This window comes from Antechinus flavipes, chromosome 3 (genome assembly GCF_016432865.1).
Source record: "Antechinus flavipes isolate AdamAnt ecotype Samford, QLD, Australia chromosome 3, AdamAnt_v2, whole genome shotgun sequence".
Lineage (NCBI taxonomy): Eukaryota > Metazoa > Chordata > Mammalia > Dasyuromorphia > Dasyuridae > Antechinus > Antechinus flavipes.
Window position 1 is genome coordinate 229,660,935 of NC_067400.1, and position 24,009 is coordinate 229,684,943.

At 34.9% G+C, this 24,009-nt stretch overlaps 1 protein-coding gene across 4 annotated transcripts; it reads right to left on the reverse strand.

The window, feature by feature from the left end:
• Window positions 1–100: 100 nt before the first annotated feature.
• Window positions 101–20,978, reverse strand: NIPA2 (NIPA magnesium transporter 2). 4 transcript variants are annotated; one of them, XM_051984631.1, is made up of 6 exons: window positions 20,709–20,978; window positions 5,660–5,890; window positions 3,698–3,754; window positions 2,364–2,454; window positions 1,729–1,889; window positions 101–841 (listed from the first exon to the last, which is right to left on the reverse strand). In XM_051984631.1, exons 2-6 carry the CDS (start codon window positions 5,796–5,798, stop codon window positions 207–209), a joined length of 1,083 nt encoding a protein of 360 aa, XP_051840591.1. In that variant the 5' UTR covers window positions 5,799–5,890; window positions 20,709–20,978; the 3' UTR covers window positions 101–206. The 4 variants fall into 4 exon arrangements, with proteins under 4 accessions (XP_051840591.1, XP_051840592.1, XP_051840595.1 ...); XM_051984632.1 differs by lacking the exon at window positions 20,709–20,978 and adding an exon at window positions 20,520–20,683; XM_051984635.1 differs by lacking the exon at window positions 20,709–20,978 and adding an exon at window positions 13,947–14,120.
• Between the last annotated feature and the right edge of the window lie 3,031 nt (window positions 20,979–24,009).

A 24,009-nucleotide genomic window follows, 5' to 3' on the forward strand; every position in this document is an offset into this window, starting at 1 on the left:
CGAATTGTCTTATACTTCATATATAAGAAAAGCAAAGTCATTATTGTTCTTGTCCAAAGTAGTGAAACCATTAAAAAAAAAAGATTGTCTTTAGACAGCATTTAAAATGATAATTTCTATTTTCAGACAAGCTCATTTTACAGCAAAACAAAACAAAACAAAAAACACACAATTACAGATTAAATCTTTAAAAATTATATCTATTTTCAAAAAGTCATCAGATTTCCATTTCTTCTAGAGATGTTTTCACCAGTTTGTTGCTCATTTCCGCAGGCTAAGCTTCCTTCATTATTATTACAGACTTCATACAAGCTGGACAGATTACCATTCACTACTTTTTCATCTTTTCTAAAAGACACAGGCAGACTTGCTAAACTAAAACTGACATCTTTAAAGGCATGCAATAAAAAGATTCCCACAATGATTGTAAGGAAGCCACTCAAAGTACCAATGATGTCATCAACAGGCATGTTTTGCCATTCTTTAAAAAGAATAGCTGAACAAGTTAAAACAGATGTAGTGAAGAATACATAATATATTGGAGTCACTATGGATGTATTAAATATATCCAGGGCCCTGTTTAAATAATTGATCTGTGTACTTACACAGAGTATAAGGCTTAGCAGCAAAATCCAGGACAGTGGGTGCCTTAGCACAGGCTTCCCTGCAAAAAGTTCTTTAATAGCAATTCCCAGGCCTTTAACACAAGAGACGGAAAATGCTCCAATTACAGAGCAGATTGTTATGTAAACAAGTATGTTCGTTTGTCCGTGGCGAGGTCCCACCACAAGAATTAATATCAAGGACACAATGACAACCAATGTTGCAAAGACCACAAAACCTGGAGGAGAGAAGAAGGGTAATATTTAGTTTAAAATGTTAAGTGGTAAGAGAAACCTCTGGCATTGTGTAACATAGCCCAGGGGAAAGGGAGCACAATAATTTCAGGTCACAGAAAAGTAATTCAACTTATTTTACTAAGGAGGGAATAAGTGAAGACCTCCAAGATATACTGACTGACCCCAGGTCACAAAGTTATTATCATATAGCAGAGTTGGTTCAGAATCCAGGTCTCCAGTTTCCCAGCCAGTCATCCCACTACATGATGCCAATTACTCTCAAGTGAGGAATAAACTTATTACAATAGGTAAAATTTATTACATTTTTGTTAAAAGCAAAAAACAAAATGTATATCTCCATTTATGTTGTAACTGTACTGATAATCACCCAGTTAGCAATTTGTGTAAAAGGATTAATCTGTTTGTCTACACTTTAAACAAGACATTGTTATAAAGCGCAAGTTCTTTCTATATTCCACTCTTCTAACATGATCAATTTCTAGACCTAGCAGAGTCCTATCTATTGATACATTCTCCAATGTAGCACTATACATACAAATATACAAATGCAAAAAGAAAAAGAAAAAAGGGAGCAATTAATACACAAAGATTAAATATTACCTTCTTTGCAAAAATCACATGGAAGTAGCTTATAACCTATTCAACATGTAAAGGACTGCTTGCCATCTGGGGAAGGGGGTGGAGGGAGGGAGGGGAAAAATCGGAACAGAAGTGAATGCAAGGGATAATGCTGTAAAAAATTACCCTGGCATGGGTTCTATCAATAAAAAGTTATTTAAAAAAAAAAAAAAAAGGAAGTGGCTTACAAGTTAAAGCCCCAATTTGAAAAATAATACAAAAAAAGATTCTTATCTGATCTTTTTCTTACCTGGATCACCCAGCTTATGTGACATCTCATTTAAGGTCTCTATCTCCTCCTCTTTTGGAGCATGAATTACCATAACAGTAGACCCTAAAATACTTAATAAACATCCAATTTTTCCATGAAGATTAAGTCTTTCATTTAGAAAGTATGATGAAAGGATGGCACTATAAAGAAAAAAAATTATCTCAAACATTAAAAATTATTAGTTTGTCTTTCCCATTTCTAGTCTTACAGCATATGTAAAACAAATACCCATCCAAACACAGTGAGGAGATAAAATCTGAGAGCTAATAACAAATAATGAAAGTATATAGCATAGTTCTAGCTCTCATTCCAAATAAAATGCTACTTGTTAAGAATGATAATCCAAACAATTATTTAACTTTGGGAAGAGTAAAAATGTTCAGTGCACTGAATTAAGTAAATAATCTGGTATAAGGCTTACACAATTTCACAATTACAGAATCTACAGAGGATCTCTCTGTGTAAAACTAAAAATCACTAAATGCTGATTCCCACTGGGCCCCAACAATGATTGCTTTATACAAAGACTTTTAACAACATTAAAAACCGAAGCCCAACTGTTAATAGAAGATTCATAAGCAAAAACAGATAACATTAAATATTGTCTTCCTTACCTTACAAGAACACTAAGAGCTCCTAATGGAGTCACTAATGTAGCTGGTGCAAAGGCATAAGCAGCAAAGTTGGCCACCTCACCAGCTCCCACTGTGGGTTGAATTTTTTTTAAAAAATTGTGTCAGTTTCACTGTTATTGATCAAAATTATGGTTTTTTTTTTTGTTAAATATGCTATTTATATATGTTAATACAAATTACCTGTTAAGCTTTATGCAATATCATGTATGGCTTATTTCATCTGCTTAAGCATTCTAAATATTTTCCTGATTTAATTTTTGGGGGTTCCTTTTTCAACATGTAAAAGAAAACTTTATGGGGCAACATGGCAAACCACCAAAAAAAAATACATACATACATACACATGGATAAAACAAAACATATACTGACTTAAATCACACATTAATATTACCTCTGTGGTAATTTTTTTTAAAAACTATTTCCCAAGAAGTTTCAAGCCAGTAAGTCTGACACTATTACACAGTGTAATATACTCAACTGTTGTTTTTTTGTTTTTTAATCAAGAAGCTTAAATAAAGCTACTAGTTTTTATATTTTAATATCTTATATTTTCATCTAGGATACTGGATGTTTTTAATAGTACAATCTAAAAGAAAGAAAAAGAGGGTGTTTCAAAGTTCCTCCCATCCTTCCTGGAATGACTCAGGGAAAGAAAAAAGGCATTAATGAAATATTTCAAGGTTTCTTTTGGTTCCAACTTGGAACAAGAAAAATTGCAAAATGCTAACAATTTAAGTCCCCAATGTCAACACCATTCTTTGAATGCCTTTTAAAAATAAGTTAAAGAATTATTGAGAAAAAAAATTATTTTTGTTTCTTCTTTAAAATGTCCTAATAAAATTCAGGTTTTTTTTTTTTTAATTTTCAGAATATAAGCATTAGATGATTCAGAAAAATATATCATTACTTGAAATATACGGCAGCAACCGATGCTACTACTGCTAAAATTTTTACAAGAAAAAAAAATTTTACAAAAATTTTACAGTGCTATTATATTTTCAAAGGGACCATGAACACCTGTCATTATACTGAGGGAAGAGAAGGATGTTACCAACAATAATCTGCTAGATCAAGATACGTAAAAGAAAATATTTTTTTTTAAAAATGCACACACACACACACACACACACACACACACACACACATCTAACAATCTAGTAATTATCTTAAGACTTTAAATTTTAAAATAAAATAGAATACATTAAAATCTTTTACATAAACTACTTTCAAAGTTGTGCTAATAACTCAGGGACTGTGTAAAAAGTTTGAATCTAAAATGATAACATTTTCTGGTCATTTTATTTAATACATACTTGACAGAAGTCCAGCCCACCATAACCATTCTTTAAGATACGCATGGCCACCTTGACCTGAAAATGAAGAAAAAATATTTTTCAGATTTTTGGAAGATCATCAGATTCTAAATATTCTGACCACAATCAATAAGGACATGTAAAAATATAAAGGGAATATGGAGGAAAATATTTAATATTAAAAAAACCACATCTTCAAAATATTCTTTGATAAACATGCAAAAAAACTTAATTTATAATGCAAGCATATGGATAAATAGGAAATATTCAAAAAAAAATGAGGGTGGTGTATGATAACATTTTTGCCTTTGAAAGAAGTTTCCCAAAAAAGAAAAATATAAACATATACTTAAAAGTTTGTATTAAATGTATTCATTTTGAAAGCTTTTTAAAAAGATTTCTTTCAATTCAAATAAAATTGTTTATTCACTTTTATTTTTTGGATTTTGTCATTTAGTGTCTTAACTATCCCTCTTAGATTATCAGTAAATTTGACAAATGAACAATCTATGCCTTTATTCAAGCCACTGACTTAAAAAGTTAACACAGAAGCATAGATTCCTGGTTTAGTCTAAATAATTTCTTGCCATGTTATAGTATGTTATCAAGGGTCTTAAAAAGGAAAATTTCTGATTTTGTTCCCTGACATATCACAATGACTACAGCAACAATGCAATGCTTTTTAAAAGTTACACAGATGAATGAGGCTAATGTCAATGAAAGTTTTGTGTCTGCCCATCATGCCACCAAGAGGGATTTAGCCAAGCTATTTCAATAAAGACACTAATTCCTTCCTTATACTCTTCACTTGGTCTCATGTACAAAAAACATCATAATATACAGAGAAGGGAAAGTAAAGAAGCCAAGCAAGTAACCACAGGAAGGAATAACATTTTTGTGCTTAAGGAAAATGTCCCCCCTTTTTTTCGGGGGGGGGAGGGGAGAGAGAGGGGAAGGAGAAGGAGAGCGCAGCGGTGTTTATTTCACTGATCACTTTCATTCTGTCAGCAATATAGAATTATTCCAAACTAGGGGAGAGGGATGGAAGGAGAGAGATAGAGAGAAACAAACTAAACACAAATAATCTACAAACCTACAAAATAATTTTATCAAGAACAAATCTTGTTGCACAGGGAGAACTGAATTCAGAAGGTATAAATAACCTGGGAAGAAAAACAAAAATGCAAGCAGTTTATATTCATTTCCCAGTGTTCTTTCTCTGGGTGTAGCTGCTTCTGTCCATCTTTGATCAATTAAGGCTCTCTTTTTTGAAGAGATCCACTTCCATCAGAATACATCCTCAAACAGTATCGTTGTTGAGGTATATAATGATCTCCTGGTTCTGCTCATTTCACTCAGCATCAGTTCATGTAAGTCTCTCCAGTCCTCTCTCTATTCATCCTGCTGGTCATTCCTTACAGAACAATAATATTCCATAACATTCATATACCACAATTTACTCAACCATTCTCCAATTGATGGGCATCCTTTCATTTTCCAGCTTCTAGCCACTACAAACAGGGTTGCCACAAACATTTTGGCACATACAGGTCCCTTTCCTTTCTTTAGTATCTCTTTGGGGTATAAGCCCAGTAGAAACACTGCTTGCATTTTTGTTTTTCTTCCCGGATTATTTATACCTTCTGAATTCAATTCTCCCTGTGCAACAAGAAAACTGTTCGGTTCTGCAAACATATATTGTATCTAGGATATACTGCAACCCATTCAACATGTAAAGGACTGCTTGCCATCTGGGGGAGGGGGTGGAAGGAGGGAGGGGGAAAATCGGAACAGAAGTGAATGCAAGGGATAATGCGGTAAAAAATTACCCTGGCATGCGTTCTATCAATAAAAAGTTATTAAAAAAAAAAAAGAAGAAAATAAATAACCAAGATTGTGATTCTCTTTAAAAAAAAAAAAAAAAAGAATAAATCTTTACAGAGAGCATAAAACATAACTTACCTGCTCTCATGGAGCCTTTTCTGGCTAGCCTTAAAAGGCCCTTCTTTTTTAAAATGAAGCTTCCTCCAATGAATATACTGGAGCTCATAGCCAATCCCAAACCAATATAAAAGTCATATTTTCCACGATCCTGGCTCATCTCGTTAAGTACTAAAGTGTTCAGGTGAGTCACATTGATCACAGAACAAAGAAACTGCTGGTATTAGAAGCCAGGTGTCACAATCTTCAATTCTAAACACACAAACACGCACAAAAAACAAAAAACAGGAAAAAAAATTTTTAAAAGATTTATTACAAATACAGCCAAACCACAAATATGATATTTAAAATGTATGAACAACAGAAATTCTACTTCCTTTTTTCCTAAAGAAAAGGTTTCCAGGGAAACTAGTTGGTGTAGTGAATAGAGCACCAGTCCTGAAGTCAGGAGGACCGGAGTTCAAATATGACCTCAGACACTTAACACTTCTTGGCTGAGTAACTCTGGACAAGTCATTTAACTCCAATCGCCTCAGCAAAAAAAAAAAAAAAAGTTCCTCCCCACCCAGAGACTATAGCTTCCTATCTCACTAAAGATGGAACTGAAAAGGTCACCGACAGGCTTATCCCAGTTATAATCAGCCCAAGAACAGTTGACCATGCTCAGTTTTTTGTGATGACCGCATCAGCACCCTGGATACTTTAGAATCAGCCAGAGACAGGATAAGCAAAAGTCCTTAGTCTTTATTCTTGATCTTTAGGGGTAGGATTGAATTGGATGGAAGCAGAATCTCCACAACCTTCCTTTTCCTTGTCTATCACCAAAATGACTCCTACAATCCTCTGTATACATCAATCATCAAGCCAGCACAGGATAGTGGGAAGGGCCATTTTCCAAATATATGCCCATAGAGTAGGGTCCAATCGGTAATTAGCCTCAAGTGCTCGGCTGTCTTGCCCTCAGTGCATGAACTCAAAAGTTTCAGCCCTCTACAAGTTTTTCTAACCCAAGTCAGTTTGCCTCTTATTAGGCAGCCTAATGGGTCCCTTTCCCCAGGAGCTCACCCATATCGTTACCAGATTTAGTGCTATTAACTATCAGTTTTATTTCCCTGCAACTCAGAATCCCTGAGTTTAAAACACTTCCTAGACTCAGGGATAATAAGCAAAAGCCACCATGCCCCACTTTTCTTCATTTTTATAATATTAAATGTCTGCCTTTGATGAAAAAAAAAAATTAAAACAGGCTTAATAGAATTGGAAATTTAGTCTACAAAAAAAAATTTAATGAGTATAGCAACAGTTGGATAAAGTTTTTTTTTTTCTTTTTTAAAAAAATTTGCATCTCTCTTTTTTTTTTAGTTAAGCCTTTTATTTTCAAAATACGCACAAGCCCTTTTTGTAGTGACTTAGAACCTGGAAAATGAATGGATGCCCATCAATGGAGAATGGTTGGGTAAATTGTGGTATATGAATGTTATGGAGTATTATTGTTCTCTAAGAAATGACGAGCAGGATGAATACAGAGAGGCTTGGAGAGGCTTATATGAACTGATGCTGTGTGAAATGAGCAGAAACAGAACATTATACACTTCCAACAACAATACTGTATGAGGACGTACTCTGATGGAAGTGGATATCTTTGACAAAGAGAAGATTCAATTCAGTTCCAATTGATCAATGATGGACAATGTCAGCTATACCCAGAGAAGGAACACTGGGAAATAAATGTGGACTACTTGCATTTTTGTTTTTCTTCACAGGTTATTTTTACCTTATAAATCCAATTCTTCTTGTGCAACAAGAGAACTGTATGAATCTAGCACATATGTATTGTATCTAGGATGTACTTCAACATGTTTAACATGTATAAGATTGCCTGCCATCTAGGAGAGGGGGTGGAGGGAGGGAAGGGAAAAGTTGGAACAAAAGTGAGTGCAAGGGACAATGTTGTAAAAATTACCCATACATATGTTCTGTCAATAAAAAGCTATAATTTAATAAAAAAGAAAAAAACAAAACATATGCACGGACAATTTGACAACATTTTCTCCTCCTTTCCTCCATCCCTTCCCTAGATGGTAAGCAATTAGATATATGTTAAACATGTTGTGATCCACATTCAGTTCCCACAGTCCTCTCTCGTTGTAGATGGCTCTCTGTCACAAGATCATTGGAACTGGCATTAATCATCTCATTAATGGAAGGAGTCCCATTCATCAGAATTGATCATTGTATAATATTGATGTTGTCGTGTACAATGATCTCCTGGTTCTGCTCCTTTCACTTAGCATCAGTTCATTTAAGTCTCTTCAATCCTCTCTAAAATCATCCTTCTGATCGTTTCTTACAGAACAATAATATTCCATAATATTCATATACCATAATTTATTCAGCCATTCTCTGATGGGCATTCACTCATTTTCCCATTTCTTACCACTACAAAAAGGGCTGCCACAAACATTTTTGCACATGTGGGTCCCTTTCCTTCATTTAAAATCTCTTTGAGATATAGACCCAATAGAAACACTGCTGAGTCAAAGGGTATGCACTGTTTGATAGTCCTTTGAGCACAGTTCCAAATCACTCTCCAGAATAGCTGAATCTGTTCACAACTCCATCAATAATGTATCAGTGTCCCCAGTTTTCCCTCCAACATTAGTCCTTGTCTTTTCCTGTCATCTTAGCCAATCTGAGGTGTTTTAGTGGTATCTCAAAGTTGTCTTAATTTGCATTTCTCTGTTCAATAGTGATTTAGAGCACCTTCTCATATGATTAGAAATAGTTTTAATTTCTTCATCTGAAAAGTGTTCATTGGATAATGCTATCATGGCAAGAGAAAACTAAAGAAATAAATAACATGATGAATAAATGTTAACTAAGTCCTGTAAACTGAGTTATTTTACATGTCTACAGTAATGAGGTCAGCCTGTTATAATACTTATTTCCCTTTAGACACCTAAAGATATCAGGGACCCCAAGTTTTCAAGCAGGAAGGACCTGAATGACACCTCTGCTGCATAGTACTTCCCTATGAGGATTCTTTATCAGATACAGTTGAGTACAGTAAATATTTCAATACAATGTAAGACAGATTCTAGATGCTCTTCAATGGAGACTGAATGTAAATTAACACATGCTAGGACCACTTTTTTTCTTTCTGTTTTTTTTCCCCCTCATGGTTTTTTCCTTTTGCATGACTCACATGGAATTATGTAAAAAATGATTGTATATGTAACCAAAAAAAAAAAAAAAAAGTTGTTTTACATGTAACTGGGGAGAATAAGGGAAAAAAAATGCTCTTCAAACTTGGGGAAGGGATGGTGACTCAAAATGGAAATAAAAGTATTACTGCTGGAACTCAAGGAGTCATTGAAAGCCAGCTAATGAATATTCTTGTACTAACCGATTACCCATGAAATAGGACATGGCAGAGTAGTCTCAGAGAATTATAATCAAAGTACAAAGACAACAAAGGAGTAAGTGTAACAAAGAGGCAAGTGAGACCCAGAGGAGAAAAGTGATTTGTCCTACATCATAGAGGCCTGACAGAATCTCTGTGTCTGGGACAGAGATATCATGAGGTCTGGGAGATCTTTCAGAAATGATACCAAATTGCAGTTCCTCATGTTTCCACATGGGAACCCATGCGGAGTACCATGTAGTACCCATTTGGAAAGGTCCAGAAACATTCCACAATTAATGTGAAATTAATAAATGTATAGACATAGCTTAGTATAAATTATTTTATACATATTGTTCTGCTACTGGCTTAAAAGGAAAGTGTTAAGATAGCTTGATACAATGGAAAGAGCACTGGTTTGTGAAAGAACCTGTTCAAATCCTAGCTCTGCCAACAAATGATCAGGATCTAAATTTCTCATTTTTACAGTAAGAAGACTGACCTAAATGACTTCTTACGTGCCTTTTCAGCTCAATAGAGGGCATCAGCAATGAGTACCAAAAGGGAGGAGGTGTAGAAGGCAAGGAGAGACTTCAACATGTCTATACAGGAAACTTACACTTGTGCTTAAAAACAAAAACAAAAACAAGGTGAGTGGGAAAAGAGGAAGACAAACAGTTTTATGGAAAGTTCAGTTTTCACTTTTATTTCCTGATGGGGCAACATAGAAATTCACTGTAATTGTCATCTAGCTTTCTGATATTCTTGAAGTTTTTAGTACAAATTAATATCTCTGTACCTGTTCCAGAAGAATTTTTGAAAAATCACTATACATTTCTCTGATCTTTACTGATTTATTAATTTATTCTTCCATTATTTCCTTGAGACTGAGACAATCTACAAACCCATTCATTTTTAATATTTTTTTGTTCACAGAACAACAATTTTTAAAAAATGGTAGAAATAAATAACAATTTACACTTTACATAATTTATGTATATTGAATAGCTACGCAATACTTAATCATCTTATTTTTTCCACTTTATATTATTTCACATAAGCTTTTCCATATTTCTTAGTAGTTTCCCATCTGTCAATCTTTATAACAAAAGTAGCATTATACTTCTATCAATATACCACATGCTTCTTAGTCATTCCCTAGCTAGTAGACATTTGGGTTATTGCCAACTTTTAAATACAGCAAATCCTTAAAGTTCTTTGAATAGAGAAGTCTTTTTTTCTTCTTTAATTATTTCAATAGGTCATACTTGACATAGTAGAGATAAATGACCAACCCCTGGGTGCATTGTCAAATTGAAACATTGAAAAATGGCACTAAAAGGTACTGCCACCAGCAAAGTATAAATGTACCTGCTTTTTTCCAGAGCTGCAAAGTTCTCTTAACTTTTATTTATAGTTGATATTTTAATCGGTGTGAGGTACTTTTCAGTTATAATTTTTATTTAATTATTAGTGAAATTGGACCTTTTCCCAAATGTTTTACTATTTGCAAATTTTTGGTTATATTCTATTTGTCAAGCCAATACTATTCATATAAACTTGATATTTGTCCCTGTAAATCTTGAAGTCTTTCATAATAAGTATCAACATTTTCCCCATGGCTTCTTTTTTATTTTAGTTTTATTGCTATCCACTGTGCAATTTAAAATTTTTATCATCAAAATGACAAGTTATGTTTCAGATCATTTCTTCTATTCTAGAGATAGAATGACATAAACTAACTACTAATTTTTCTGTCAACATTACAAACAAAACCTCATAAGAGCAGGAATTCTGCTAATCTAACATTTTATATCTTTCATTTCCCCTTTCACACAATAGAATTATTGGTCCCCATATTCTTTTCACCTAATGTCATTTTCCTAGGAATTCGTAACAGTAGGTAGGCTTTATCTGTACTTTCAAAGTCAGGATGTCCCCTGTATATCTGTGATAAATATACTATTACATTTTACCCTATAGTTTTTTTATTTTTCAAACTACTTAAAACCTTTCATTCTAGGCAACTCCTTAACACTAAAAGTTACCAGTTGGTAAACTGCACTGGTAAAGGGACTTTTCTCACAGTTTCCTATATCAGAGGGATGTGTCAAACATACAATACACAGGCCCTGCAACAGCCTGAACCAGATTAAAATGTACTTGAGAAATATTTAACAAAATAAATAAAAACACAATATAATAAAATTACATTCTAAAATTAGTATGTAGCTGGCAGGTTTCCTTATGGGAAGATTAGTGATCCCCATTTCTGAGTCTCACATCACTGTCCTAAACCAATGAAATCATAGGTCTGAACCTTTCCTCACAGCTAATTCCAAAAGAAATTGAAACTAACCTACATGCTATTTACTGTTATATATGGTACAACAGATTTTATAGGATCCACATTTATTGTCCTCTGCTAAAATACAATTTTCCTGAAATCATTTATTATGACAGCTCTCCCCATTGTTTAAAATCTCACCAAGTTAAATAATCAAACTAAACTTTTATATGTATTTGGACTTAATCCTTGAATCTCTATGTCCCACTGATCTCTCTTCTCATTTTCTTCCTAGCAATTCCTATTTATCAGATGCTAAAGCCAAACTAGGTTATTTGAAGTATTTGGATTATACTACAACATTCCATTTTACCTAATGCTTCTCATATGATACCACATGCCTAGAGAGAAAAAGACACACACACACACACACACACACACACACACACACACACACACTCTGTGACTGTCTCATTTTCTGCTGAAATGCTATTCATAGCCCAAGAATCAGTTTGATATTTTTCCAAGCTTCCAAACTTTCCGTGATTCCTCCAATAATCAACAGTAATCACTTACATTTCAAGTCTGCTGCAGCCCAACAAACAGTGCTTTGGCAAAACTGTGAAACCTCAGTTTTTTCTTCTGAATCCTGTCTTTTATTTCTGTACCTTTTCTCACTTCAACTCATTTCTCAACTTCAGGCCAACAGTGCTTTCGTACTTTACTTTCTTTTCCTTAGGGGCAGACTTGATATAAATAATTGAACTTGTAGGAAGACTGATCACCCTTTGATTAAAATATATAACACACGGTTCCCTCTGCCTCAAGACTTTCAGATACGTACTTTCTCTTTTCTAAAACATTAAACGTTACTTACTAATGCTTAATAATTTCTTTATCATAACCAAGCTTTATAGGAAATAGATCAAGAAAAACAAACTTTTTTTAAAATACTAATTCTTGACAACAAAATGTTTTAAAATTTATCTTCTTGCTCCTATACTTATCCTGAACTAACCCTGTCTAATAACTAATTTTATACAACTCACCCTAAAAAAAAATCTTTCAGTTTATATGTAATGCATATCTGAAATGCTTAAATATCTTTATTTACAAAAACAAAATCTTTAAAGACTTCCCTCTGGACACAGAAGCTATAGCCATTTTCGAGCGAACATAAATAAAAACACATTTTGAAACTAAACAATAAACTAATAGAAGACATTCTGATGTAATGTCAAGCTTCTAAAAACAATCATTTTCAATCACTAAAATCAAGAATTATTCATTTCCACTAAATTACAAAGAGCCAGGGAGGGAGAAACAGAATTATATATTTACATCTTCCTCAGGTACTGTCCTACATTTTTCCCTTAGACATTTTCACATATGGCAAAATGGGTGAATAACATTAAATCTAAATCTACCTGGACAAATAAATAATTAACAGGAATTAAGACTGCTCTTTGCCTAAAGAAAGAGGCATGAAAAAATTTAGGTTTGTAGTTTCTGGTTAACATTATGTCATTTAGAATCACTCCATTATAAACTAGCCATAATTTATAAATCAGATTAACATATATGATATATTCAAAATATCATTCAGGCATGAAACTACATGTTAACTTTGTAAGAATAAAAATAAATTCTGTTTATCCTTTCTATTAGTTGATTACTAGCTACTTAGCAAATGTACACAGCTCACATTTAATACAATGCTTTACACTAGTGATTCTCAAAGTATGGTCCAGGGCAGCCTGGGAATCTCTGAAATCCTTTCAGAGACTCTACAAATTCATAATTAGTTTTTATTTTTAATGTGATAAATATCTATAACTATAACCCACATAAACAAAAACTCTCTGGACAGATCCTCAATCATTTTTAATAGGATAAAGATATTGAGAACAAAAGTTTGAGAACCACTGCTTTACACTATGTGAACTGCTTTACTGATCTTATTTCATTTGATCCTCTTAAAAGCCCTGCCAGGTAAACAATTAAAGTATCATTTACGTCCCTTTCATATGAAAGGAAATGAAGACTGTGTGAAATTAAGATGACTTGTTACATGGCTAAGAGGTATCTAAGCTACGATGTGAACCCAGGTTTTTTGATTACAATTCCAATGTTCTTTTCACTATGCCAAACTACCGTATATACTCGACTATAAGCCCAGTTTTTCTGCCCAATTTTTGGGCAGAAAATCCCCTCCTCGGCTTATATTCGAGTCACTAGATAAAACATGTGTAAATATCCCTTTGAATGCCCCCCTGCTGTGTAGTATACAGCGCGATTTTGGGGTTAAAATTAGGGGCCTCGGCTTATGTTCAGGTCGGCTTATACTTGAGTATATACGGTAAGTCCTTAGAGGCTATATATTAAACAATAACATAATGGAAATATTAATCTACTAAATTCTTTTAAAGAAAAAATCTTCAGTTTTTAAACCTGGGAGCCTATAAACTTTGATAATTTTATATAAAAGTTTATAATTGGTTTCCTTTGTAATATTATATGAATTTTATTTTAAACATTTATAATACATTCTAGGACTGCATAAGTATCACCAAGCTACCAAAAAGGACGAATGACACAAAAATAGTAAAAATTCTTACTTTACCAATCCCAATAGATTTGTGATATCTGCATCCAGAGAGAGAGAACTATGGAGACTGAAGGTGGATCAATGCATAGGATTTTCACTTGTTTTTTTTTTTCCTTTTGTTTTTTCTCTTTTGATCTGATTTTCTTATGTAATATGATGAATATGAAAATATGTTTACAAGAATCGCACATGTTTAACCTATATCAGATTGCTTGCTGTCTTGGGGAGAGAGGAGAGAGGAAGAAAAATTGCAAACACAAAGTCTCACAAAAGTGAATATTGAAAACTATCTTTGCATGTATTTGGGGAAAAAAATACTACTAAAAAAAAAAAAGGAATCCCTATTTTAGAAAATATGATCTTTATTATGTTTTAAATTCACACAATGACACATGATTATGATTAGGATGTTGAAATAAGTCTCTACTGAGAAAATAATATACTAATATAGTAACACTTCACTTTTAGGATGGTCAGTATTCTTCAAATCAAGAACTTCTTGGCTTTTCTGTAGCATTTGACACTTCCCTCTTAAATAAACTCTCTTATGAGTATTGGTGACAATGCTCTTTCCTGGTTCTCTTGCCTGTCTAATCAGTCCTTTCTAGCTCTTCATCTGTATCACATTTATAGTACACTTCAAGGCTGGCAGGGTCCTGTTATGTTCTATATTGTCTTAAGCCACCCTTTCCCAGAGGAGCCTCAGGTGCCCAGTCCTACACAAATAATGGGATAGAAAGACTGACTTCAAGCTTGTTAACAAGATGGAGGACCACCAGGCCTTATTATATGACTTACCACCATCCTAAAGCCTTTTGGATCTTGCCAACTGTCTTTTTGTATCTTCCAGACCATTTGGCACTATTATTTCAACCCATTGATACAATCTTGGGATTTCTGGGCCTTTCCGTTTTATTTGCAACTGATAGATAGCAGACCTCATTTTCTCTTTTTTTATACCTAACATTTTACATAGTACTTGGCAGATACTGAGCACTGAAATGCTTTCTTCCTTTCATTCATGATTTCACTAATAACAATAGCTATGTAAATAAAATACATCATAAAAATTACTATAGCACTTTATAATAATTATCTCATTTGAGCTTCCCAACAATCTCTTTGAAGTGGGTGTATAATCCATAGTCTACAGATGAGCAAAGTAAGGCAGACAGGTTAAGTGACTTGCCCAAAGTATCGCTGCTATTAAATGTCTCAGGCCAAATTTAAACTTAGGTTTTCCTGACTCCCAGTCAGTTCCTTTTTTTTTTTTTTTCCCTGAGGCAATTGGGGTTAAGTGACTTGCCCAGAGTCACACAGCTAGGAAGTCTTAAGTGTCTGAGGTCATATTTGAACTCAGGTCCTCCTAACTTCAGGGCAGGTCCTCTATCCACTGCGCCACCTAGCTGCCCCTCCCAGTCAGTTCCTTATCCACTGAGATACCTAGCTGCCTCTAAACAATCATTTCAATAGAGATAACTTCCAGATCTAGATAGTTAACTTCAGTTCTTTTCCAGATCTCCAGAATTGCATCACCAATTGTCTTCAGAACACTTCAAATTAAGAATTTCATAGACTTGGTAAAGCAAAACATATCCAAAGCAGAAATCATTGTCTTTCTCACTAAATCATCTTCAAATCTTAATATTTCTGTCGACAGTATTGTCATCCTCCTTATCTCCCCAAAAGTGGCATTAACGCAACTATTCCTATGTTCCTTGACCCCACATCTCTAATCAGTTGCCTAATTTTGTCATTTCTATCTCTAAGACATTTACCCATTCATCCTCATTCTGACACCATCTTAGTTTAGATCTTTGTTCCTTTCACTTAAACTGCCACAGTGACTTCCTGTTCTTCCAGCTTCAAGTCTTCTCCACAAAGTAAAAATTAGATTAAGTACCGGGGTTTCCTCTACTCAATAAACTACAAAGATTCTCAAATGCCCCAGGGAAAGAGTTCTTAATCTTTTTCATGTATGGATACCTTTAATATTATGATGACTACCACAGATTAAGAACTGTACTAGGATAAAATAGAAAATTTTCACAACTACTTCATCTTCTTGCACTCTAGGGTCTAGCTATTCTTGTGCTTCAAATCTTAATATTTGTGCTCTTGTCCCTCATCCAGCACTCCACCTCTATGCTTTTCATTCCCCATTCTTAAATTCAATCCAATTTCCAAATATGATTCATAAAGGCCCTTCCTTTAAGACTTAGTTCACGTGCATATTCTTTGATCCAGCAGAAACTGTCTGTATTCCAAAAAGATCATAAAAGATGGAAAAGGACCCACATGTGCAAAAATGTTTGTATTAGCTCTTTTTGTAGTGGCAAGGAACTGGATATAGAGAATGGCTGAATAAGTTATGTTATACAAATGTTATGGATTACTGTTCTATAGGAAATAATCAGCAGGATGATTTTAGAGAGGCCTAGAGAGACTTAGATGAAGTGATGCTAAGTGAAATGAGTAAACCAAGAGAATATTGTACACAACATTTAACAAGATTGTGTGATGATCAACTCTGATGGATTTGGCTCTTTTCAACATTGAGGTGTTTCAGGCCAATTCCAGTAGATCTGTGAGGGACAGAGCCATCTGCATGCAGAGAGAAGACTATGTGGATTACAACATAATATTTTCACCTTTTTGTTGTTTGCTTACTTGTTCTTTTCTTTCTCATTTTTTCCCCTTTTGATCTGATTTTTCTTGTGCAGCATAATAAATGTAGAAATATGTTTAGAATCATTGCACATGTTTAACCTATATTGGATTATTTGTTGTCTAGGGGAGGGAGAGAGAAAAATTTGGAACATAAGGTTTTGCAAAGGTGAATGTTTAAAATTATCTGCATGTATTTTGAAAAATTAAAAAGCTGTCATTATTAAAAATAAAATAAAACTTCAAAAAAAAAAGACTTAGTTCAAACATTTTCTACTCGAAGCTCTTCCTAATTCCTCCCACAGCCCACCCCAACTATTAGTGCCATTTCTGCTTACACGATGTTGGACAAGGTATCCAAAGCTTAAAAGTGCAATAAGACTTTTAGAATAGCACATATTTATTATATATGTATGTATATATCCAAAAGTTGCCTCCTTGGAAAGAATATAATTTCTTAAGAGCAGAAACTGCCCAGCATTTTTTTCTATTTGTATTTTCAGCACCTAGCAGAGAACCTATCCTCATACTTTTTGCACTTGACACATAAGATTGCTTAAATGCTTTCTAATAATTCTTCAGTAATTATGGATTGAAAAAACTAAAAATAAATTTTTACCATCTTCTGCATGAAAAAGGTGCTATGTTTAATTTTTCAAATAGCAACTTAATAAAAACAAGTAATTCAGGTTGAGTACCTAGAAAAGTTGATCTAAATTTATTTTTTCCTCATTCCATCTCCTCTACTTTGAAAAGTATATCACTGTACTATCTTCAGGCTAGAAATCTGGTGCCACCTTTCATTCTTCCTTCTAACTCCTTTCTCTATAATTTTTCTTCCTTTTGGATTAACTCTTTCCTTTCTAATATCACTAACTTAATCTAGGCCCTTAACTCCTGATGCCTAAATTCTGTCAGGGATTTTTATTACCTTTAGACTCTCTCATCTCTAAATAATCTTTTATACAGTTACCAGATCAACAAAACTTCTAAATATCATTTTCATTGTGTCACACACCTCTCCTCATATGTCAGCTACCAAACTGCTTTTCCTTCAATGCTTCTATAACCCGGGGTCGTGTTTCCTATCTAATTTTCACCTGATCAGGCAGGTATTCTTACATGCCCCACAAAATCATAATCATTTTCAGTAATTTTGTTCTTCTTAGGCATGAATTGTGTGCACTTGGTTAGAAGTCAGGAAGACCTGAGTTTAAATTCAACCTTAGGTATACAGGTCCTGTATGATCCTGGACAAGGTACTTAACTGGGTCTGCCTCTGTTTCCTCAACTGTAAAATAGAAATAATAATAGTACCTATTTTCATAAAATTGTTGTGAGGATAAAATGAGATAATATTTACAAAGCTCTTAGCTTAGTGTCTAGCACACAGTAGATACCTAGTAAATCCTTGTTTCCTTCCCCTATTTTCTATTAGTAAATCAATAACGATTTATTAAGCACCTAATATGTACCAGCCACCATGCTAAGCATTAGGAATACAAAAAAAAAAAAAAAAAAAAAGAGTCCCTGGGGATAAGAAGCTCACACTCTAATAGGAGAGATAACACAAAAACAAATTAAAAGCAGGATAAATTGTATGAAACAGTTATCAGAGGTAAGGCAATAGAATTATTTATCCCCAAACTTTTAGCTCTTCTCTCCCTCCTCCCATTTGTTTATAAAGCTTCTACTGTCTGTTACAAGGAATGGTTCTTTATCTAAAGGAGAGGGAAAGATATACCTAGAAATAAAGATAATATGAAAATCAAAGATATCAATAATAATTTTAAAACTTATTTCATTCTTCGAGGCTTCTACCTTTTCCAGCAATTCCACCCCCTTACAGATCTCTTAGGGAAACTTTTACTGCATTTAATTCCTCACAATGTAGTATTTAATTATTTTGATTCACATTAGATAAGTAACTGTCTTGTCAAATAGACTACAAGGCTCTCAATAGGGTCCCCACTTTGTACTCTTGTATCCCTTTTAGAACGTGATAGAGTTGACTCTTGAATATTTTTTATTACAGACAGATTTGGCATAAGAAACAAACAGGCTAGTTTGGTAAAACAAAATATCAGGTTTCCAACTGTAATAAAGGCTAGAGACACTAAGTTAACGTATAGTTTAATTACAATTCAACTTGAAAATAGTATTTCAACTCAGATGATATCTAAGATGATGAACTTTGATTCATCTAACAACAGCTCTACTCTCATTTCCTATCTTCAAAAGGAAAATCACATAACATATATTAATTACTTTTTATTTTTAAGGGATTCAGTAGAGATGAGGTCAAACTAATAGGCAAATATGTTACTTTCCCAAGTTACAGGTTAAGATCCTTTATCTGGAGCCTTGTCAACTTTACCTCTCTCCGGGGGGAAAAGAGGGAAGGGCATTATATGTAATAATTATGTAATACACATAATATATAATATACATAATGATATACACATGTAAAGGGGAAGTAAGATCAGGTAAAGATGGAATGACAAGGACGTACCAATCAATGGCTATTATGTGCCAGGCAGTAGAGTGCCAAGCACCATGAAAAGCTCTGGGATATAAAGAACCAAGTGAACCCTACTCTCTAAATTATAATAGTGGGATGCCCAAAACAGCAGGAAAAGGAATCTAAATTTAATTTTTAGGAAATATTCAGCAAATAGTGATTTTTATAAGTAGGAGTGGCATACAACCAGGACATCTGTTCCTGACAAGTTTCTATCCACTATACCAAGCTTCTTCTCATAAGGTGAATCCTAACTCATTTTTTTAAAAAATTCAGTTTGTTTTGTCTGCAATGCTCTTTCATCCCTTTACCTGTAGACTTCTGCTTTAATGTCCCAGACAAATATCAACTTATCATGAAACTTTCATCAATTCAATTTGTTGCTAGCTTATTCACTTATGCAACATTTTATGTGACAAAAAGGCTGTATCCATTCTAGCTGTGTAATCTTGAGTAGGTTAATTTCATGAAATTACAAATCTGGGTCCATTCCCTTCCCCACAAAAAGGAAAAACAAAAAACAAAACACTTTCTATCTCTTACCTTCAAGACCATAAGGCACATATAGGCAGAGGTTTGTGCCTTCAAGTCTAGTATTATAGTGTCTTGCACCTGATAGGTGTTTAACAAACAGATGAGGAGTTGAAAAGAATTGCAGGAGCTCTGGTGGAGTTGCTCCCTGCACATTTCTGAATGCAATGGTAGCCCTAGAGGGTAGACTGCTGGACTTGGGAGACAAGCAGACCTAAAAACCTGAGAAAGTCATTTAGCTTTAGTCCCCCCAGACTAGTACTCTTCACTTTAAGATCCACTTTAGACATGGTTGTCTTCAAGGTTTTCTTGATCTCTTCAACTAAGAAGCCCCACATTCCCAAATTACTTTAAATTTAATTACTTTGGGTGCATAAGCAGTTATGAGATTTATATTTATTCTATATATATTTTTATTTGTACTCGTGTCATTAAAATGTAAGCATTTAGTATGAATATTTTAATTCTTTATGTGCATTCCATTGCCTAGCGGAATGGCAGCACACAGTAACAGCTTAACACTTGTAAATTAATTGATTTCACCAGTAAAACAGGCAGATCTATTTCACAAAGTTATAGAGGATCAAAAGAGGTAACTCATGTAGAGTTCTACAAACACTATAGCTTTGTTTACATATGTATGTATATGTATATAATATAGATGATTAGAAATGTAAACAGCCAAGAGATATAGTTTGATAATACATAAGTTAGAAATGTATATAATAGCTAATACATACATGTCCGTTATCAAACTTTCCTTACATATATACGTACGGTAGATAATCTACATGTACGCATATATGTAAATTAACAAACCCTTTTCTTTCCAGTAATGAAGCATAGTCTTTCCTCCCTTCTCACCGGGGTTTACAGGAAGCCAGGTTGATACCTCCAAAGGACCGAGCATTCACACCTTGAATTCCGGGACAAGCTACAGGTCGAGTGCAACCAGCCCCATTCGGACGGAAGAAAAGCAGAAAAAAGAGAAGCCAGCAGGGCGTGAGCCCGCAATCATGACCTTTGACCCCGCCCGGCCCCGGCCAGAATCACCTGAGACTTCTCACATCCCCATACAGGCCGCCGGAGCCGTAGCAGCCGTCCCCTCTTCCTTCACCATGGAGCCGGAGCTGCTGGGGTCCGGAGCAGCGGCCACGCACACTGTCTCCTCCATCGGGGTGCGGCAATCTCAATTAGAGTCTCGGGGAAGTACAAATAACTGAGGCAGCCACCGCCCCGGGCAAGTGGAGAGCGGGAGGGGAACCAGAGGAAGCTTCCGGGCGGGCGCCGGCCGAGTGACGCAAACCACAGCCGGCGTCCCCACCGGAGTTCGCAGCACGTCGCGCACGCAACGCGTAGTGCGTTGCGCATGCACGTCCGTGTTCCGTACACTTCTCTTCACTATTTGTCCTACACTTTACTTGAGACTTTTTTTTAGTGCCCTTTGCAGCTCTTCGTAGGCCTCTAGCGAGCTACTAGGAAGGAGGAGGCCAAAGTGGATAGAAGAGAGTGGTCAAAACAAGGGAAGGAAATTCTTAAGAGTCTTCCGAGCCTTAGACCACTTCCCGTACCGGACTCCGGAACCCTAGGGCGGTAGGATTCTATGGTCGTTGGACTCCGAGAAGGCCACGTGACCTCCAATTCTACTATTACTCTGGGCACGTGGGGGTATAACCTCCTCTGCTATTGTTGAGACCGATTATTGCCGGTACCAGAGGAACGTTTTGGTTTTTTTTTTTTTGGTTGGTTGGTTTTTTGCAGCTTTCACTAACTTGGTGTATTAAAAAAGTTGCACTCAACAGCCAGGTCAAAAGAAATATTTAAAGTTAGAAGGCGATTGTTCCATAGCATAGCTCAGATTTCCCCACAATGTAGTTTTCCTGCCCAGTGTAGTTCAACAGCAGCCTGTTGTCTTTACCAAAAACAAAAACTCCATTTGAGGTTTTCTTGGTAAAAATATTGGAAATGGTTTCTAGTTACTTTTCCAGCTTATTTTAGAAGTGAAAAAAATTGAAGCAAACGGCGATAAATGACTTGCCTAGGACAAGTATGTGTCCTAAACTGGATTTAAATTCAGCAAAACCAGCCTCGTTGAGGTTTCCCATACATGGGACTGGTGACAAAACCCACTTTTATATAATTAATACAAAAGAAAAAAAAGTATTCTGTAAATTGTTACAATTATATGGAGCAAGTGGATTTTCCCTGATAACAATATGGAGAACAAATGTTTTACTGATAAAATTTTCTTACTATTGTTGAAACGTAAGACACCCTAACGATCTAGGGTTCCCAGGTCGGTGACGCAGGTATGGCGAAAGAATTCGCAAACTCAGTTTGTCTACAAGTTAAGGGGCAAAGATTTATTATGCTAACTGGATTAAATTCCAAAAGAATTTAGCAAAGAACTAGGAGTAAGAAAGTAGATTTATAGAAAAAAGGGAGATTAGGTGCTAAACGTCATTGATATGCCAATTTTATGGCTTAAATGTAGAATTGAGAAGTAGTCTGAAAAGGTGGAGTGGAGGAGTGGTCTGGTATGTACCCCATTATTGTCTCAGAAACTTTTATTATTATTGATCGTCAGATTTGTTGTCTGACAGCCTGCATTGTTTGTGAAACTGTAGCACTCCCAAAGCCAGGTGGCCTTAGGGTTAAGGTCAGTAGCCTTTCTAGGAGCTATAACATATCATTAGAATAATATGGCATCAGGTTCAAGTCCTAAACTTGAAAAAAATGAGAATATGCTTCTTTGCTCCTCCTTCTTGATATCAGATTCCAGATGAGAGATTGCTTTTAAATGAAGGAAGAGAAAAAAATAAATATATAGTTCCTATTCTGTGTCATACATTTTTCTAAGGCCTTTTTACACATATCTCATTTGATCTTTTTTTTTTTTTTTTTTTTTTTTAATAATGCTAGTCCACGTGTTGAGGTATGAGATAGCTTTTTTTTTTTTTTGGGGGGGGGGGGGAGCCGAGGCAATTGGAGTAAAGTGATTTGCCCAATCAAAGGGAGGAAGCCCCGTAGGGGGCAGGGTCAACGCTTTTAATCCCTAACGCAAATTCCCCCTCCTACCACTGTCCCTTATCCTTATTGGCTGAGGATCTTACATTCTAAATGCCGGAACTATCCAAGAAATTGAACTTGACCAATAAGTACATAGTTGCCCATATTTGGCTGAAATAGGGAGGATAACAAGACAGGGGCTTAAGTATGCCCTTAGGGGAATAGCAGGGAGGAGACATTATAAGTATGCCCTTGACTTAAAAGTCCTTCAGGCCTACTCAAACTTTGAAATAGATGAAGCTTTACTCGATTTTCACAACTGTCTTGAAAGATCTCACCTTATCTCGTTCAGTCACACAGCTAGGACTTGTTAAGAATCTGAACTATAATTTGAACTCGGGTCCTCCTGACTTCAGTGCTGGTGCTCTATCCACTGTGCCATCTAGCTGCCCCAGTAGACAGCTTTCTTAGCAGGCAAACTCCTGATTAGGAATTAGCAAAGATGAATTTACACTGAGAAGAAAGTATCTTCATCAGTAGGCAAAATCCTCTTAGGACTTCTGCAAAGGTTTACACTTGAGAGATTCCCAGTGGGCTAAGTCCAGAAAGGCATCAGCAAAGATTTGGTTTCAGAGTCGTCTTTTGAGATTTGAAGCTGAGAAGATTAAGGGGTAATTTTTCAAATCAATAGAGGACAGTGATTATGCCCCTGGGCCAAGATATACAATTAAATCTATTAACATCCTGTTCCCTATTACCTAAAATCCTTTTTCATTGATTAGGACCTGTGTCTTTAAGGTCTTCAGGGCCTTCATATAGACAAAACAAAGGTCTTTTCCTTTTTGTTTATATTACAGAAGAATTTGAGTTAAGATAAACTCAGAAAAGATTGCAAAAACATCTGTGAGGAAAAAAAAATCTGTCCCCTGAAAATGGAATAGGATTAATGGAAATTTTTGATTCTCTAAAATATAATTTGAAAATTGGTTTTAGATTTCAGATCTTTTCATGCATAAACAATTTCTGTATGAAAAAGCTAATTATTGGTCCTTTAAAGCCCAATGAAAAATAGTAACATGAACAGTTTGATTCTTTTTGACATGTGATTTCTACATGTTCATGAAAAAAGCATTTATTGTGTTTTGGCATTTGAATAATGTACATAATTTAATAAAGATAAAAACTGGAGGAATGAGATAAAAGATATGATTCATGCTGATGTTTGAAATAAAACATCACTGTCTCCTCTACTTTTATAATTTCAGACTCACAATCAAAAGGCTCTAGCTAATAGTCTTTTATTTGCTCAGATGTGTGATGAATTTATATTCATGATAAGAGGAGA

Coding starts and splice junctions, on each gene's coding strand:
- NIPA2 (XM_051984631.1), bottom strand. CDS start 5,798: ATGAGCCAGGATCGTGGAAAATATGACTTTTATATTGGTTTGGGATTG. Junction 2,455..3,697: donor GTGGGCTGGACTTCTGTCAA/GTATGTATTAAA, acceptor TTCAACCCACAG/TGGGAGCTGGTGAGGTGGCC. Junction 1,890..2,363: donor GCTCTTAGTGTTCTTGTAAG/GTAAGGAAGACA, acceptor TTTTCTTTATAG/TGCCATCCTTTCATCATACT.